Raw genomic sequence first — 15,810 nt, forward strand, 5'->3', positions numbered from 1 at the left:
TGCTAGACATGCAGTGTAGGGTAAACCCACCTCAACTCTGTTTACCCACCTTTAGGAGTAAACTACATAAATGTTTATGATATGAAAGTTATGAACATATGCTTTTAAGGGAATAAAAAACAAATTGATGTTTTTTTCCCTGGAAATATAATTGTTTTTTGTTTCTATGGTGTTAGTGTTCATAATGAACACTGACTGAAGAGCAGTTTACCCACCCTTTTTATTTATTACATAACTGCTTTTGCCATTCTACACTGCAAACAAAAAGTGATAAACAAAGCAGACCAAATAGCTGTTATGTTGAAATAAAGCCTTGAAGCGGTACTTGACCAATTGTACATAAGATTTTGTATTGACACACGTGTGCGCGCCAACACATACAGACACACACAAACGCGCGCACGCTAAGGTAGTATTATTTCTTGTTGACATGGAGTGGTTCAACTTTTGAGTGAAAAGTTCACAAATGTAATAATTTGTTGATTTTTGCACATTTTACACGTGCATGTGTGTTTATCCACACTAAGCCCCATGTGTCGTTGACAGCATGATACAATATTATCTCTCAAAACGGTGGGTGTGGCGCCCTCAAATGCCTCTTTACAGCAGCAACTCCACTTGCTGGGCAAAACACTGCAGCCATCTTGCACAGGACATCGAGGGTGATAAAACTCTGAAATTTGCTTTATTAGTTTGTTGCAAACCACATTATTACATAACTAAAAGTCATGTGACGCTATTCCGCAATAGAAGAGCTATCATAAGAGCGTAAACTCGCCGGTGACAATGTAAAATTTGATGAAAAACATTTCCCGCTGACATCTCAAGCCCGATGTCATTCGGTCTCCTACATCCCCTGGAATGACAGCTGAAGCCATTGGTACCGCCCTTTAGAATCTGGAAGCAGCCAATCACAGCTCGTCGGAATCCCTGCACGATGACGTTTCGTTCGTTGTGCGCACGCGCACGTCAATTGGTAAGTACCTCACTTCTCACAAGCTCGCAGGAGTGTGAAGATGGCGGTAGGCTCCGGTCCGCTGGACGAGCTTTTCTTGAACACAGAGGTGAATAAAGCGGTAGTTTGTCATCCTGTCCGGTCTCTAGAGTCACAACTGTCGTTCCCGTGTCTCAGCAACCCCTGGGTTAGGCACGAGGCAGCCGGTAATCATATGGCTAGTTCCGGGACAAGGGGGTAGCGCGAGCTAATGTCCAGCTGGGACTTGGTCAAGACGGTTGCTAAAGCAGGTACGCTGTAACTACTAATGTTGTTTTGCTCTTTGTCTCTCCAAGTATACACGAAAAGCAAGCACCGGAGCTGACAGAGAACACCAGTAGATGTGTCAGAGTTTTGCCCCATCACATCCAAGCTTGTTTCCGCTCCTCCTAAACAAGTTGAAGTGCAGGGGGGCTCTCATCATAACGAGATCCCCATGGTTCAGCTATGGACGCATCGTCGGCCAGCTCGGACTCAACTACGGGACACGGCCGAGGCAAAACACTTGTCAATGCCGGTGTAACTCTCCCTAATCACCAAGCGAAAGTAGGCTCATTCTCAGTTCAGACTTTGAATGGAAGCCAAACTATGAACTCTCACAATTCAGGAAGCGCTGCCCCTCTCATGGGGACGACAGTGACAAGTGGCACTAGTAACAGCAGCAATACTGCGATATCTGTCACAGCTGTCAACAGTGGACCAGTGTTGTCAAAAGGGCTGGCCAATGCGATTATGCCCCCCTCCTCCAACAGTGTAATTCAGACGCCTTTCATGAACTCACAGAGTGTTGTCGCTTCAGCTCAGCCTGTGAGCCAGGCAGCAGGACCCACGGTGACTCTCGTCAGGCCGTCTATGCAAAACGTGGGGTCGGGTGTAACTTTGAATGGGAACAATAATACGGGACCGGCTTTAGTTGCCAATACAGCAGGTCAGCCAGGTATTGGCATACAAACTCCGCTTGTGAACAATAGTCAGCCGTCCAACCCAGTGTTTGTCAGCGCAGGGTCGCACATAATCAAGGCAGAGGCACCCAAAACAATCATACAGGCAGCACCACAACACGCTCTCACCCCGGCCGGTGTCAGCGCAACGAGGACTTCGACTCCGGCGACGGTAGCTGCCGGTCCGGGCGGGATCCGAGCCCTGGCGCCACAGATGCTGGCCCCGAGGCACCCCCCGGCCCCTCCGGGACAGCCCAATATACATAACATCCAGCTCCCCCAAGGTAAGTGAATAGAGAACCTTTTATACTTCATCATTTCATGTTCAGAGATTTGATAGAGACCGAATTGGTGATTTTCATTGCAATCTATCATTAGCCCCATCATCACCCCGTCTCAGCACCCGTCTATTGTAGTCGTAAAAATCATTGCGGAAAGAAACATTGTTAGAGTTATTATTTCAAACTTGAAGATTTTACAGCTCAGCATTTGCTTGCCCAAAGAGCTGTTCTCCTGCTAAGCTGCTGTTTTTGCTTCATTCCCTTGAAGTAGCCTCACATTCAGCACCACATAACGGAAAAGTCACTGTTCTGTGTAAGAAAAGTATGGCGTACAGTAGGCCTACATTATTATGGTAAACTCTTGTTAAACTCAGTGACAGAATCGGCTGCATCATTATCCAAAAGCCCCTGTTTTTATGCTACATTGCATTGTCACATTGCTTGACAGTGGTTGGTTCAGGACCTTGCGTAGTGTTTCACCTCTGCATTGTTTCATTTTTTAGAAGGACATCATTTTTGACACCAGCTCCAGTCAGCAATTTCTGTTGATAGTCTAATTATATTCCTATGCCCAAGTTTTATCATGAATCTTCTGAATTGCTTCAGGGATGGTGCTAGTACGCAGTGAGAATGGGCAGCTGCTGATGATTCCCCAGCAGGCTCTGGCCCAGATGCAGGCCCAGGCGCAGGGAGCCATGGCCCCTCGGCCTGCCACACCAACAACCATGCCCTCTGCCCAGGTAAGATCACTAGCCTAGCTAGCGTGGCCCTTTGGTCCAGAACCATCAGTCCTCAGTTCAGGCTCACCAGCATTCAGCTTGCCTTATTCCCTACAGCAAAATAATAGATGAAATATAGCGCTTCATTTCTGAATTTAGTTATAATCAGTAAATGTATTCTCTAGTCTACTAAATCTGGGTGTTGCACATCATACCATGCCTTGTTCCCCCTCTAAGGCCCCTGGGAACCCTATCATCAGCAGACAAGTGGCCCCCAGCACCATCATCCGACAGGGCTCCCCAGCCCCGACGTCAGTCTCTGCCACCACCACTCTTCACAGACCTCCTGTTCTACAGGTGACCCCACTGTTTGTGTCATAATTTCTGATAATATTCATTTTGCCTTATTGTCCTTTGTTTTCTGTACCCACCCTCTCTCTCATTCACTCATTATTATGTCCAGTGGTTTTAGTGAACATCAGGGTTAGGTAGGACCCACAGCATTTGACCACCAGTCATTTGATAGGAATTATATGCACTGGGAGCTCAACTAAACCCCTTTCACACTGGATTAGTAACAAGGGAAATACGCTGGTCGACGTCAGTGTGAAAGGTTCCACCCTAAGTAGGTCAAAGCCTGCTAAACGACCCTGGTCAGTATCAGGTGAGAGCTGGGTCAAACTCTGCTGCGCTTGGTGTGAAAGCTTAGTGCTTAACCGATGTCACTCCATGTCTGGAGCACCATGTCGCCAGCCATGTTAACCACAGATTCAGAATGTAAACACACCTGCTTTGATGACATTGTAAAGTGACAGCCAATCAGACATTCCTGTGTATGAGGCTTGGTGTGAAGTACCTCCTACACTCGGTGGACCTGGAGCAGCATACCATAATACTACCAGGTCAAGTGTTAAAGGGGCACTAGAAGGATCCCATGAGGGCATTTTCCCTATATGAACAGGGTGGGGAATATCAGGCCTAAAACGTCTCTCATCCTTCAGAAGATATTGCCTGGGTTTATTGGTAATTCTGAACCTTGTTTTGATTTCCTAAGGTCCTGGAGTAGAGTTGAAAACTGGATTCATATTATTTTTTAAAGGAATTATCCATGCGTATAAAGGTATAATGTACAAATGGGCCGTCAGTTGAAAAAAAAAATCCTTTCACATATTTCATTTAATACAACACATTGGTGTCAGACTGTCGAGCTTTTTTTGTTCGTTTCAATTTCTGCTTGTCAGTCAGCTTTTAAAGTTTCAAACATTTAGACAGCATTAATTACACCGCACTACATGCATCTGTTTCTGTGAGGGCTAGATGGACATTTTCGAGAGGAGATGCCAAGTCTGCATATGCAGTTCGATGACTTCACTTCACACACTCATGCAAAATATGAGACCACGATCAAATCTTTACAGTAAATAGAATAATTTCTACTATATCTTGAAAGCCTGTTGTAATTATTGTTACTAGCTACACATTGCTAACCAGGTTAAAGTTGACTTGTCAGGTAAGTTTATTTAAAATCTAGTTCATGTAAAGTGGTTCATGTGAGTGCAGATGAGAACAGAGGCGCAGGATTCACAATATAAAAGTTAGTCCTATTTTCACTGTGTTCCTTACTAGTTGTGTCAGTGTGGTTCAAATAACATAACAGCCTTGCAGTTTCACACGTTCCAGCATCTGGCACAAACAGAATTTATCTGGATTGTCACACATCTAGACACATTGCATGTCTATATTATTGTTTTGTCAGCCTGTGTACCTGTATGGGTTTTTGGGTGGGTCAGGCCAACAGCGGTGATGCCGACAAGAGCAGGTGGAGATCAGACAGGAGTGGGCGGGCACAAAATGAAGAAATCCGGCTCATGCAGACCTCTTCCTCTAGCAACCAGTTCATGCCACTAATTGAAATGGGCTATTTTTAAAAAGTAATATCCTCTGCATTGTGTGCTGTATTTGAACAAGTTGGAAACATCTCTAAAATACTTACTTGTGCTGTCATTTGAAGAACAGGCCTTGAAGCATTTAGATAATATAAATGGCAAATTAAGATGATTATCTCTCTCTTTCCAGAGCTCAGTGGGGGCCGCAGTACAAGGCATGACCCCCAGGACAGTCAGCCAATCAGCTGGGACCACGGTTACCTCAGTAACAGTGAGCAATGTGAGTTAACCCCCATGGATCAGATAGGGCTGGGCGTCTTCAGGAACCATAACTGCTTATAGTAGCATTTATAACACTCTCACTAGATAGATCGAGACGTCGAGATAGAAGACAAAAGCACACCGCACAATACAAGAGGGCCAACGGGGCTTTGATGTATAGCATGTCTATATAAGCTTATCTTGACTTTATCGCACAATCTGAATTTGTTCTGTACTTCTGGTAGGAGACAATGGAGAATGTGAAGAAATGCAGGAACTTTCTATCTACATTGATCAAGCTGGCGTCCACCGGGAAGCAGTCATCGGAGACGGCGGCCAGTGTGAGAGAGCTGGTCAAGGACCTGCTGGTGAGTGAGCCGTCCACACAGCAGGCGCAGTCTTCATGACGCTGACTTGTCAATTACCTTATTACTTGACGAAGGAAAGCTATAAAGCTATGAAAGAAAATTGATTTAGAAAGAAAAATCCTCCACATCTTTCAAAGGTGGACAACATCAACTATTAATCATTTGTACCAGCAAATATAATAGCTCTCACTCGCAGCTCTTTATGCTTTTGATTGTACTAGGAAGGCAAACTGGAAGCCGAGGACTTCACCAGCAGATTGTACAAAGAGCTCAACTCCTCACCACAACCTTACCTTGTGCCTTTCCTCAAGGTAAGGAACAGTCTTTTTCACTGGTATAGCTTTATAGCAGTAGAGTCCAGTAGAATGTGGTATTATATGTATATTTTCATGGACCTCAGGAAACACCACCTCAATACCTCCAGTGTTGTAAAAGTTGGCCTCATTTTTCAGATTCGCATCTCTCCCTTTAGATAGAATAAATATTTTAGATGCCCTGCATTTTACGTAATTATACTAACTTTTGGAAACAGCATCAGAGCCGAGACCAAACTAGCCTGTTGTTATCAGTAGCTCCAACTAATTTGTGGGACAAACTGTGGAATGATAACACTAGCTTATTCCACACAGACTATTTTCAGGAGGATGAACACTCTTTCACAGCTGAATGGTTTGAAGTAACCATGCAGGACATAAGCGATTGGTGCTGCGTAAAGTGGGAATTCATATCTAAACAAGGGCAGCACGATGGCTTAGTGGTTAGTACTGTTGCCTCACAGCAAGAAGGTCGTGGGTTTGAATCTCTATCCCGGTCCTTTCTGTGTGGAGTTTGCATGTTCTCCCCGTGCTTACGTGGGTTTCCTCCGGGTGCCCCGGTTTCCTCCCACAGTCCAAAGACATGCTGTGTTTGTGTAGTATCGTATATAATGTATATAATCTAGTAAAATGATGTGTAGTATATATATGAAGTATGTAACCTATATGATGTGTGTAGATATATATATGATGTAGTATATATATGACATATACTGTATATGATGCTATGTAAAGCCCTTTGAGACATGCTTGTGATAAGGGGCTATACAAATAAACAAGACTAGACTAGACTAAACAAACCCAACTTCTCAGGTGAAGGAACTACTTTTCATTCACAAATAAAATATATATTGTAAGCTTTTATACTACTATTTTATGCCTACATCTTCGACCCATAAATCTCCTCCATGACACATTTCTAAAAGTTTGGATTTTATATTGTAAATGACGAGCGATATCATGAGTGGGATTGAATGGTGTCTACAAGGTAGGGAACACATTCTCATTTTAGCTGATTTTTCAATTTCAATTTCGTAAGGGAGAGAGGCCAATCTGGAAAATGAGGCTAACTTCCACCAACACCGGAAGAATCCTTTAAAATGACATTTGTAATGTTTGTCCACCTGTCTGTCCTTCAGAGAAGCCTTCCAGCCCTGAGGCAGCTCACTCCAGACTCAGCAGCCTTCATCCAGCAGAGTCAGCTCCCCCAGCTGGCCTCTGGTCCAGCCTCCACCGCCTCACCCACCCCCACCACGGTGGTCCTGGGCAGCCCAGGCCCTCGCCTCGCTGCCCCACTCACCAGGCCCCAGCTTCAGCCAGCCGTCAGCAAACCAGGGCAGACTCCCTCACTGGTAAACTGACCACTAAATTGCAACTCGGATCATTGTGAGAGATCTTGCTCACAACTTTGAGTTGAATTATATCAAATGTGATGCTCAAACCATCAATGCTCAAACCACAGGGTTCCCGTGGGCCCTTAAAAAGTCTGAAAAAGTCTTAAAATAAATTATTGAAATTTAAGGTCATAAAAGGGTATTTTTTCACCCTGTTATGGCAGTGTTTCCCCTATACTATGTATTCTACCATGGCTGACCGCCACAGTAAAATTATGACCCGCCGCACCAAAAATATTTTAAAAATAGTTGTATTTTTTGCCGAACCTGGTCTCTAGGTAGGCTAGACTGTGCAGTCAAGACCATGAGGCAGGTGGCTGGCAGCGTGTGCTGCGCCACACAGGCGCACCTCCCCCTCCCCCTCCATCGGGACCCCCCTTTATGGTGTGGGTCCGCATCTTAAAAAAATATATAGGGGAAACACTGATCCAGAACAGTGTTTATAGTACAAAATGCATCATATCTGCTTTGCTTAACGCAATTGGACTTCATGTCCCTTAACAATTAATTTGAGTTGTCCTTTTTCTTATAGCGTCCTTTTATTTTATTTTGGTTTTTAAATTGGTCTTAAATTCAATCCCAGTAGGCATTAAAAAGGTCTTAAAAAGTCTTAAGTTTGGCTTCCTGCAGCCTGCAGTAACCCTGAAACCATTTCCACACCCTGAAATTACACAGTAAAAAAACAGCAATACCTGACACTGTGGTGCCGTTCTCAGTGATAACAACATAATCTTCCCTTTGAAACTTTACCCTTTCAGGTTCGTCAGCCTCAGCAGCAGGGAGCAATGTTGAGACCTCAGGTTACCTTGGCGCCGACCCCTATGGTGACCATCAGGAATCAGGCTCCTGGCCGCATCATGATAGGACAGCCACAGGTCCAGCAGCTTAAACAGCTGCAAGCAGGTGAGGGTGTGAATCTACTAACCCCTGTGTGTGTGTGTGTGTGTGTGTGTGTGTGTGTGTGTGTGTATGGTTGGTGACCAATAGTATTTAATGTGATTGGGTGTAGTTCATCAACCTGTCTCTTTTTCTCTCTCCCAGTTCCTGTGGTGAGGCCGGGGGTGCCGCCTGCTTCTAAACAAGTCCCCGCTGCAGCCTTGTCTCTTGCTCAAAAGAACAAGCTGAAAGAGGCGGGCGGCACTTTCAAGTAAGAGCAGCAATAACAATTAAAGATAGAATTCAGAATCCATTTGACTATGTAAATGTTATAATAATAATAATAAAAAGTGCCATCTTCGAGTGCCATCTTCAAATGATGCTGTTATGAATGATGCTGTCCCCCTCTGGGATAATCAGTGATATATGTCCCCTTGTTTTGACCTGTAGCGCCCCCCTTGGGACAATCAGTGTAATTTTGAAAATACCAGAATAGAGTGGTGAGATCCATAATTTCAATTCAATTCAAATTCAAGTTTCAAGTTTAGGGATTCAGCCTTTATGGATTCACCGTCATCAATCTAGTTGTTTTTGGGAGTTGGCTGACTGTGTCTCTGTGTCCAGGGATGATGACGACATCAACGACGTGGCCTCCATGGCCGGAGTCAACCTGTCGGAGGAAAGCGCCCGTATCCTGGCAACCAATTCGGAGCTGGTGGGAGCGGTGACACGTTCCTGTAAGGATGAGGCTTTCCTCTCCTTCTCCGTGCTGCAGAGGAGAATGCTGGAGATAGGTGAGGAACACACTGTTACACTAATATCCATCCATTCATATATCCATCCATCCATTCACCCCTCTCCCAAAGCCCTACAGTGTCTCTCTACACGTCTCTCCTCCAGGCAGGAGGTTCGGGGTGACAGAGCTGGGTGCGGAGGTGGTCACCTACGTCTCCCACGCCACTCAGCAGCGGCTCCAGAGCCTGCTGGAAAAGGTTTCCCAAGTGGCCCAGCAGAAGAACTTCAATTTCAAGGTTTGTTTACAGCCTCACTATGGACAGACCCACACTACAAGATTTTTTTTTAACACCTGATATAGATTTGGCATTAACCAGGCTGTTGCAGACAAATATCAACATCAGGATTTTCAGAATTTTGTAGAGACTTTGACTCTAAAAATTCGTCTGTGTTTAGAAGCATTGTGTTCAGCAGCCAAATCTGGCCAAAATCTTGAAATGTTTTAGTCTGTATACCTGCAATAATCCATCATGTGCTGTATCTATCATGTTCTTGATTCCCCTCTGTCTTTGCTGGGATAGCATTGTAACACCGCCCTCTGTTGGCAGGAGGAAGGCCGTTATGAGCAGAGCAGTGACGTGCGTGTCCAGCTTAAGTTCTTTGAGCAGCTGGACCAGTTGGAGAAACAGAGGAAGGAGGAGCAGGAGAGAGAGATCCTCCTGAAGGCAGCTAAGGTACAGCATTACCATAAGCTTCATCTCTCTTGACAGACATCCTCATTTAAATATGACAGTCTGTGCGCAGGCCATTGTTGAAATCTTCTTTACATGAAGTGGTAAATGAGAAGAAAATTTGACCCCTGTACGGAAATGACAAAGTTTAAGTGGAAAACGTTATTTTGTTGTTCGTTTCCAATATCACCAACAATTGTATTTTAATGATAATCAGAAGAGGAACGCTGCATGGGCTTCAAACGTGTTCACTGGAGGTGCTCATTGGAAATATAGGGAGTCCATATGTAGAGGAAAAAAATAAGAAAAAAATCCAAGGCACTCTCCTCTGTATAAAAACTTTATACATATATATATATTTAATATATTAAAAGTATATTGAAATTAAAATATAATATATCATTAGAGGAAAAGAGGAAAAAAGAAAAAAAATCCAAGGCACTGTTTTTATACAGAGGAGAGTGCCTTGGATTTTTTCTTCTTTTTTCCTTGCCTATATTTTACTTTTAATATTAAACATCTTATATAAAAAAAAAATGGGAGATATAGCTGGTGGCTCAGTGTGTAAAGGCCCATAGCATCCACAACTGACCTTGTGGATGCAAATCCGACTCATAACCTTGTCTCATGTTAATAATTTAACGCGTCTTTCTCAGAATATCACACACCACTGCATACTGTCTAATAAAGCGGAGAAGAAATAAGAATAAAATGCTCACCTCAGGCATATGATAGACATTTTGCTTTAGTGTTTGCTTAATAGCTTCTCCAACTTGTTTGCATCCAGCCAGGACAAGATCAGTGTTATGTAGGGAAATTAAGAAATTGAGACTTCCCATAAAACTTCCATCAAACACCTGGTCTCAATAACAACACAGTGCAGTAGTCTTATAATTGCCAGGGAGGTCTTAACGTTTTGACAGATAAATGCCTTTCTGTAATAAATGTCTGGTTAAAAGATTCTTTGTTTTTTTTTTTCTTTGAAACAACAGCTTGCGCAACCATCCAAACATGCATCACATTGCCTTGATATTATTATTGCATCCTGCAGGCAAAAGCACTGGATATCTTTAAATAAATATTTTACCATAAATTTGTGTTCATACAGTACCATCTGTTATTCGGTTTTAATGTCTAGATCAAGTAAAGCCCTGTTTCCAATAATAGCCGGTGTCTAATAAATGCTGTTTTGTCTGGGCAATAGTTGGTGTTTTGATATTCTACAGCTTGTGTTCTCCAGAGCCACGTTCATATTCTATAAAGTTTGACAAAGGTGTCCTGAGATTTTGACTCGCTCCCGATTTGATGTATTGATGTTGGAAGTTACCAAACAACTTCTAACAAATCTAGCGTGTGATATGTCAAATGGCACTTGAGAAGAAGAAGAGAGAACAAATTGAAATTCCAAGAACAAACTGACATAAAGAATAAAATAATGCATTGATTTATAACCATTTTGTAATAACAAATCATATTGGCACAGAAATAGTGCAAGATAAAATAATGAATGGGTGTAAGTGCAACTACCATGCAACCTGCAAACAGCTTTTCAACAAGCATTGGTCAAAAAGTTGTCCATTTCAAAATGTACTGTAAACCCGATGATGTGACTGAAATCACTGGAATGTCAATTGGTATGGGACTAGAATTGTCGGAGGACCTCAGTCTTTGCCAAAACCTGTATTTGTTGTGGAACTTTTACTTTACAAATTCTGAAAGATTTGCATTGGATTGCAGATATACATGTAAACTAGATTGTGGATGACCTCACCAATTATTTCAAATGCCTGACTAAACTGGGCTCTAGTCTTGCTTCTGCCCTCAACATCAATAACTAACTTGTCTTTCTCTTGGCCTTGCAGTCTCGAGCACGGCAAGAGGACCCAGAGCAGCTGCGTCTGAAACAGAAGGCCAAAGAGGTAGGATCAAAGTGGATGGACCATCAGTGTCTATTTCAGTGCGTTTGTGTGTATTTGATTGTCATGTTGGTATGTGTGTGTGTTGTCCAGATGCAGCAGCAGGAACTGGCTCAGATGAGACAGAGGGAGGCCAACCTGACGGCTCTGGCAGCCATCGGCCCCAGGAAGAAGAGGAAGATTCTGGATTCTCCATCCTCTGCTGCTGCAGCCGAGGTAACAGAAGCTACAGCACCTCACCTGCAAAAAGTAACGAAGGAGATGTCTACACCCAAGATTCTTAGCGTGCTATGCAGAAGTACTGTAAATAACCCATGGGACCAGTTTTGCTAGCGTTGAAGTGGTAGCTTAACTGAAAGCAACGGCACAACTGTGGTCAAGATTTAACAATCTTTTATTCAAATTGTAGAAAAACAAGATGTCAAATCAGGCACTTATGAGAATGGGAGGGGTGGGTGCGAATAACTGGCACAAAAGCATAGACCTATGGCACAGAGAGGAGGCAACAGCAAGAAAATATAGCCTAGTGATGGAGATCATTTTGACAACAAAATAGGATATTGATGAATATTATAACAAAAAGAGACGTTATTCACCAGTTTCCTCACTTTTGTTGCCAGTTACTTTTCCATCCCACCAAACCGGTTCCTTCCCCTGACCGCCACAGTTAGCAGGAGGCCTACAGTGGGCTCAGACAGGCATTAAACTGCTAGGAGTTTCCATCGGCTCGCAGGGTTGGGTCATCAGGAATTGCCAGGGCATGTCACAGGCTATTGAGGCTAGGCTGGCTAAGTGGAAGTGGCTGCTTCCTCCACTGTCATATAGGGGGATAGTGTTGATTATTAGCAACCTGGCAGCGTCCTCCCTGTGGCATTGAGTGGCAGTTCTCAGTCCTCTTCTTAGCTGAGATCTAGAGGAAGCTGGTGGACTTTTTTTTTGCTGGAGCCCTCAGCATCACTGGCTGAGGGCTCCCTGTGAGGGGTGCCACAGATAGAGGGAACTCCTGGGTTCCCTGCAGAGAAGGAGGACTTGCAGGAAGGGGGGGGTTGCTGTCTTTTCCCACTCCAAGCCTGGGACAGTTTGCACAGGCAGGTAGTAAAGGCCTATATGCAGTCTGTGTGAAGGTCAGGAACATCAGGGCCTTGCAGGATGTCAGGGATCACCAGTGGCAGGGGGTGCTGGGTGACCAGAGCACTGCAGGGTGCAGGCGGCGGGTGCTGTACAAGCTGCCACTCCCTAGAAGGTCAGATGACCTGCGGAGGGTAATTCACGGGGCCCTGGCGACCAACAGCTTTTTAGCATTAGCGGATGAAGGGGTCAGGAATGAATGTCCTTTTTGCTTCACACCAGAAACTGTTAGACATTATGAGTGTCATCATATTGCAAATGTTCTGTCTGTGCCAACCACTACTTGGTTATTTGGGGGAGAAGTTCAGCAGTGTTTGCAGTGCATTGCAGCAGATTGCAGTGTTTATTTTGGGACCTGTATATTCTGTCTGTAAAAACAAAAATTCTAAGTATCCTGCTGAATTTCCTGTGTGGTCAGGCGAAGTTGGCCATCTGGCTAACCTGTAGGTCTCGGTCTAGGTGCGTGCCTCAGGGTGGAGTATGCTCACTATTCTTTGAGGAATGAGGCTGTGACTTTCAGGAATGTCTGAGGGCTTTGGGGGGCCATATGAGATGTGGGGGAAGAAGCACTGATTGTCTTTAATATCTGATGGTCGGTATGTGTCTTTTTTTTTTGTGCTGGTAGAGCTGCTATATAATATCTAGCTGTTGGTTTGCAATTGCTGTTGTTATTGCTATGATTTTTGTTGCTTTGTGTGTGTGTGTGTGTGTGTGTGTATGTGTGTGTGTGTGCATCTGGGGGTGTGTGTGGTATTGGCTGGGCAGGGGCTGTGCTGCTATGTGTTTTTAACTGTCTTTTAAGTAGATGTTTCATTAAAGAACATTAAAAGTCAGCAGTCTCTCTCTCTCTCTCTCTCTCTCTCTCTCTCTCTCTCTCTCTCTCTCTCTCTCTCTCCCTCTCTCTCTCTCTCTCTCTCAGGCCAGTTCCTCTCTGTCTGGTGGTGCTGGTTCGTCCGGGTCCAGGCCCACGCGGCAGCGCATCACACGTGTCAACCTCAGGGACCTGCTCTTCTGTCTGGAGAACGAGAGATTTACCAGTCGCTCCCACTTCCTCTACAAGGGCTTCCTCAAATAGGCTTGATGTCACAGAGGAGAGAAAGAGGAGAGGGAAGAGGGGTAAAATGAAGTGCGTGGAGAGACCAATCACTCCCACAGCAGATAGAGCGTAAGAGACTCTTACAAATGAAGAGGAGCGGGACATTGACTTGACACATTTCAAGGTTTTCCAGGTATACCTGATATGGTAGCCATATTGGATGGCTCTTCATGGGAGGGCTCTCTAGTCCTGGCTTCCAAAGTGGACTTTGGTTGTGCAGTCCCTCGGCTTTTCATCCCTGGCTCTCTACCTCCCTCCTCAAATAACGCCTAACTGTTTTCCTTCAGAGCAGTCATGGACTAACACCCCTTTTATTTACTTTGTAAAACTTCTTTTAGCATCCCCTTTTCAAGAAAGTGTAAAACAAATGATTATATGTTTTTATGAGGAAGGGTTTTTGTATGAACAAATGACTTACTGTACAAGTATACACTGTAACACAATACAGTCAATTTTATTTTCTGATTCTGTTTGTATGTGAATTAGTTTTTAAAGAAATGAAAATCAACAGATTTGTTTTAATAGACCACCAACTAATTTTTTGGTTTTTCAACGATGATTTTTTTTTTTTTTCTCAACTGAATTAGTTTGAACTCCAAACTGTGTAATCTACTGAGTTGCCTTCCTAACTACAAAATAAGCCATATAGCCATCCCTGAGCAATTAACCTAGCTGTTGACTCATGAAGCAGTAGCTTGCTCTACGTCTGTCTGTCATCTCCATTACTTTGCTTGATTTCAGAATTCAGCATATTTATTTACTAAACTCAAGTTTAAATTAATTTGTTTAGTTATTTATTTTATTTCATGTGTGACACCGCATCTGTTTCATGTAGCTGAAATTGAAACTTCAATGTTCATTTATTCACATAGGATTTTTTTTAAATCAATTATTTGACATTTACAGATTTTTAGAACAGGTCTGAGAGTTCTTTAAGCCTGTACTGCTATACCAAAAGTACATCTACCTGAAACTGATGAAAATATTTTTCTAGCTGCCCACCAACATACATTTTTACTCTTTGATTGTTGACTGGCAATGTCCCTCAATCATTTCTTTATGTCATATTTTGGTGCGCTATTGGACAGCCTTTAGCATTTTGGTATCTACGACTTCAGAAACTGGAGTTTCTCTTTTTTCCTGTATATTTGTAAATGTTACACCTAAAGTTTTACACACGGTTTTGTATAGAATTGAAAGAATTTACCCATACATTGAAAGTAAAAACACAAATTTTCTCTGTTGAAAAGTTTGAATAAATAATGATTTTACAGTAATTGATTTTGTTGGGTGCATAGTTTTCAGTGTGTGCAGAGCAATGTTTCTCATTATAATGCACTAGGGGGCAGCACCACTTCACCAAAACATCTGGATGTGTGCTGCATGTGGACTCAGGGATACTGAGGCTTTGTACATTGAAGAGTTGTGCAGTTGAATTCCATCGGAGCCCACTCCAACCCTGTCTGTTCACGGATAATATAACTTAATCTACTAACATCTGTATAGCCACATGTAGTATACAGCGTGTTCCCCCAGCTCCACATACAGTACATAGCGTCTATTGAGCACAACTCCCCTGAGCAGAAGACACAACTCCCAACACAAATCATAACACACACACACACACACACACAGTCTGCTACCAGTCTGTCCTGTTCTGTGCTGGGCTGTCTTGTTTGAGTCCGTCTCCATTATCATCCCAACACACGGAGCATTGGCAACAGCTGCCACATCAGATGCTTACATTCACAACAAGCATTGGGTGGAAATAATTAGGCCATACTGCCACTGGGACAGTAGCCTGATGTTACAATGATTGGGAGCAGCTTTCCTATGCATGCCGAACAAAGAGGAACAATAAGTGGATATTTGCAGCCATCGATGGGGATCTGCCAAATTTCCACTTCCCACAAAGGAAATACATCTGGGATCCACTAGGTGGCAATAGCTCATCCCCTTAAATCTGATCACATTACAGGATTCTCAGGCAACTGAAATAGACTACCAATGGAAATAAGAGTCTTTATAGTAGATTACCTGGTTATAGTTGGCTGACTTTAGTTCATGTATTGCATTGTCTGCCCTGCTGAATCGATTAGTGAGACCTTGGTGCTCGATGTCTTTCACCCACCCGTACTATTTAGAGTCCCACCTGTCAGATACTCCTATT

At 43.5% G+C, this 15,810-nt stretch overlaps 1 protein-coding gene across 1 annotated transcript; it reads left to right on the top strand.

Moving 5' to 3' along the window:
* Positions 1 to 632: 632 nt before the first annotated feature.
* taf4a (TAF4A RNA polymerase II, TATA box binding protein (TBP)-associated factor) lies at positions 633 to 14,864 on the top strand. The gene is made up of 16 exons (XM_078283874.1): positions 633 to 976; positions 1,291 to 2,219; positions 2,823 to 2,956; positions 3,173 to 3,292; positions 5,012 to 5,101; positions 5,328 to 5,450; positions 5,672 to 5,761; positions 6,904 to 7,116; positions 7,917 to 8,061; positions 8,200 to 8,305; positions 8,659 to 8,828; positions 8,935 to 9,065; positions 9,378 to 9,503; positions 11,363 to 11,419; positions 11,510 to 11,632; positions 13,464 to 14,864. The coding sequence occupies exons 2-16, from the start codon at positions 1,442 to 1,444 to the stop codon at positions 13,617 to 13,619; spliced, it is 2,562 nt and encodes an 853-aa protein (XP_078140000.1). The 5' UTR covers positions 633 to 976; positions 1,291 to 1,441; the 3' UTR covers positions 13,620 to 14,864.
* The last annotated feature ends 946 nt before the right edge of the window (positions 14,865 to 15,810 follow it).

This window comes from Centroberyx gerrardi, chromosome 5, assembly GCF_048128805.1.
Source record: "Centroberyx gerrardi isolate f3 chromosome 5, fCenGer3.hap1.cur.20231027, whole genome shotgun sequence".
Lineage (NCBI taxonomy): Eukaryota > Metazoa > Chordata > Actinopteri > Beryciformes > Berycidae > Centroberyx > Centroberyx gerrardi.